The 2,048-nt window shown below is 67.4% G+C and overlaps 1 protein-coding gene across 1 annotated transcript in view; it reads right to left on the bottom strand.

The window, feature by feature from the left end:
- Window positions 1–72: 72 nt before the first annotated feature.
- The window catches only part of LHX5 (LIM homeobox 5), a gene marked incomplete at its 3' end in the record, with an annotated part of 4,277 nt that continues 2,301 nt past the window's right edge, over window positions 73–2,048 (bottom strand). The window contains exons 3-4 of the mRNA XM_035312510.1: window positions 934–1,211; window positions 73–238 (exon numbers count right to left, since the gene is read on the bottom strand). Of these exons, the coding sequence (XP_035168401.1) occupies window positions 73–238; window positions 934–1,211 (444 nt within the window). The remainder of the gene's footprint in view (window positions 239–933; window positions 1,212–2,048) is intronic.

The following is a 2,048-nucleotide window of genomic DNA, read 5'->3' as shown; positions in this document are numbered from 1 at the left end:
AAGGGGAAAGGAAAAGGGGAAAGGAAAAGGGGAAAGGAAAAGGGGAAGAGGCTCCCACAGCCGGTCCCTCACCTCCATAGTACGTGTAGGGCGTCGAGCCGAGCATCTCGGACTCGTCGAGGCGGCCGCCCAGGGGCCGCATCCTGCGGGGGCTGCGGAAGAAGGCGTGCCGGCGGGCGCCCAGCGCGCTCAGCTGCTTCATCCGGCGCTCCTTGGACCGGCGGTTCTGGAACCAGACCTGCGGCGGGGGGGCCGACGTCAGCCCCTAAGGACCCCCCCCACACACACCTCCCCAAATCCTCTGGGCCAAACCCCCCAAAAATAAATCAGCCAGGGGTGGATGGAGAAAGGGGTAAAGATGTTGTGACTGCCTGGGAAGGGATTTCCTGGGTATGGATGGGGATGAAAGGGACGATGTGGCTGCCTTTTCTGGGGCATTCCCTCATCTGAACCAAAGCTTCTCCTGGCTGGAGGGGGGGTCTGCATTACTGCCCCCCTCCTGCACCCAGGGACAGACATGGGGGGGAACACACATCCCCCCACCACCCCTGCTGCCCTCTGTGCGGAGTGGGGACGGCACCAGCGCGGTGGGAGCGCCCTCCCCTATTAGCCCTATTAATCCCTGTATTTCCACTCGTTAATCCCTGTATTTCCACTGGGATTTTTATGGCTTTTTTTTGGGGGGGGTGGGGAAGAGCAGCAGGAACGTGCCGGGCAGGGACCATCGGCCTCTCCTTGCCCCCCTGGGGGTAGCACCTCCTGGCCTCACTGGTGGCCACCGCTCGGCACCGGGGGTCCCGCCGGCCCCCCTTCCCCATCCCAAATTGCCCCGGCCCCCAGGGGAGGACGTCATCACCCCAACCCTGACGTCACCGTCGAGGTAATGATGTCACCGTCGGACCCGTGACATCACACGGGGACACACACACACACCTGGATGACTCTCATGTTGAGGCCGGTCTCCTGCGCCAGCTGCTCGCGGATGTGCCGGGTGGGCTTGGGGGTGGCGGCGAAGGCGGCTTTGAGGGTCTCCAGCTGCTTGGCCTTAATGGTGGTGCGGGGCCCCCGGCGCTTGGTGCCCGAGTTCTGCTCCTCGTTCTCGTTGTTGGTGGTCTCCTTGTCCGACGAGGTGGAGTTGTCCGTCTCCTTGGGGTCGTCCTGCATGGGGTCCTGGAGATCCGGGGACAAACTCCTGTCTGTACATGAGGACACTGTAAAGGAGACCCAGAGAGGAAAGGGGGGGGGGGGGGGGGGGGGGGGGGTTGGGGGGGGGCCCCCCCCCCCCCCCCCCCCCCCCCCCCTTCCGCCCCCCCCGGGGGTTTGCCCGCACGGGGGGGGGGGGAGAGGGAGCGACCCCCCTCTCCTCTGCCCTCCCCTTTCCACCGAGCCCGGATGTTTGCAGGAAATGGGGAGGGGGTTTTGGGGGTGCTGGGTGCCGATCGCCTTTGTCGTCCCCCCCAAACAACGCACGGAGCTTGTGGCAAGCATCGCCCGGTCCGGCCCCGCACGCCGACATCTGAGCTGGTGACCCTATGAAGCCCCCCCCACAAACTGTGTGGGGGCTCGGCAGCCAGGGGGGGCTTTTTGGGGAGGGGGCGACCCCCCCCAGCACTCCGCAGCCCCTGGTGCTCCCCCTCTCCCCCCCCCCACCGTGCCTCTCGCACCGGGGATGCGCCGCTGGGAGAAATGCGAGGGTCAGGGGGGTTCCGGGGGGGGGGGGGGGGGGCCTCCCCGCCGTGGGCCGGGGCCCCCCCCCCCCCAGCCGCTCCCTCACTGCCCCCCCGGGACCCTGATGCCAGCACCCCCCCAGGCCAAGCTCTACTCGCCTCGCTCGCAGCAGCGGCCCCACTGACTGGCGTGGCAGGATCCGGCCCCGGGTGCTGGACGGAGAGAGAGCCCACGGAAGGGGGTGAGCACGGGCGGCTGGCATTGCTGGGACAGCACGAGCGGGCCTGATCCTGCCGTCCTGCCGCAGAGACAGCTTCCAAGGAAGTCAAATGGGAGCTTTGCCTCTGGGTGAAAGGAGGCGAAGGATCAGGCCCACGGCG

Source organism: Oxyura jamaicensis (assembly GCF_011077185.1).
Source record: "Oxyura jamaicensis isolate SHBP4307 breed ruddy duck chromosome 15 unlocalized genomic scaffold, BPBGC_Ojam_1.0 oxy15_random_OJ72635, whole genome shotgun sequence".
NCBI classification, from domain to species: Eukaryota; Metazoa; Chordata; class Aves; order Anseriformes; family Anatidae; genus Oxyura; species Oxyura jamaicensis.
The sequence above is the reverse complement of the archived record's forward strand: the minus strand, read 5'-3'. Positions and strand labels throughout refer to the sequence as shown.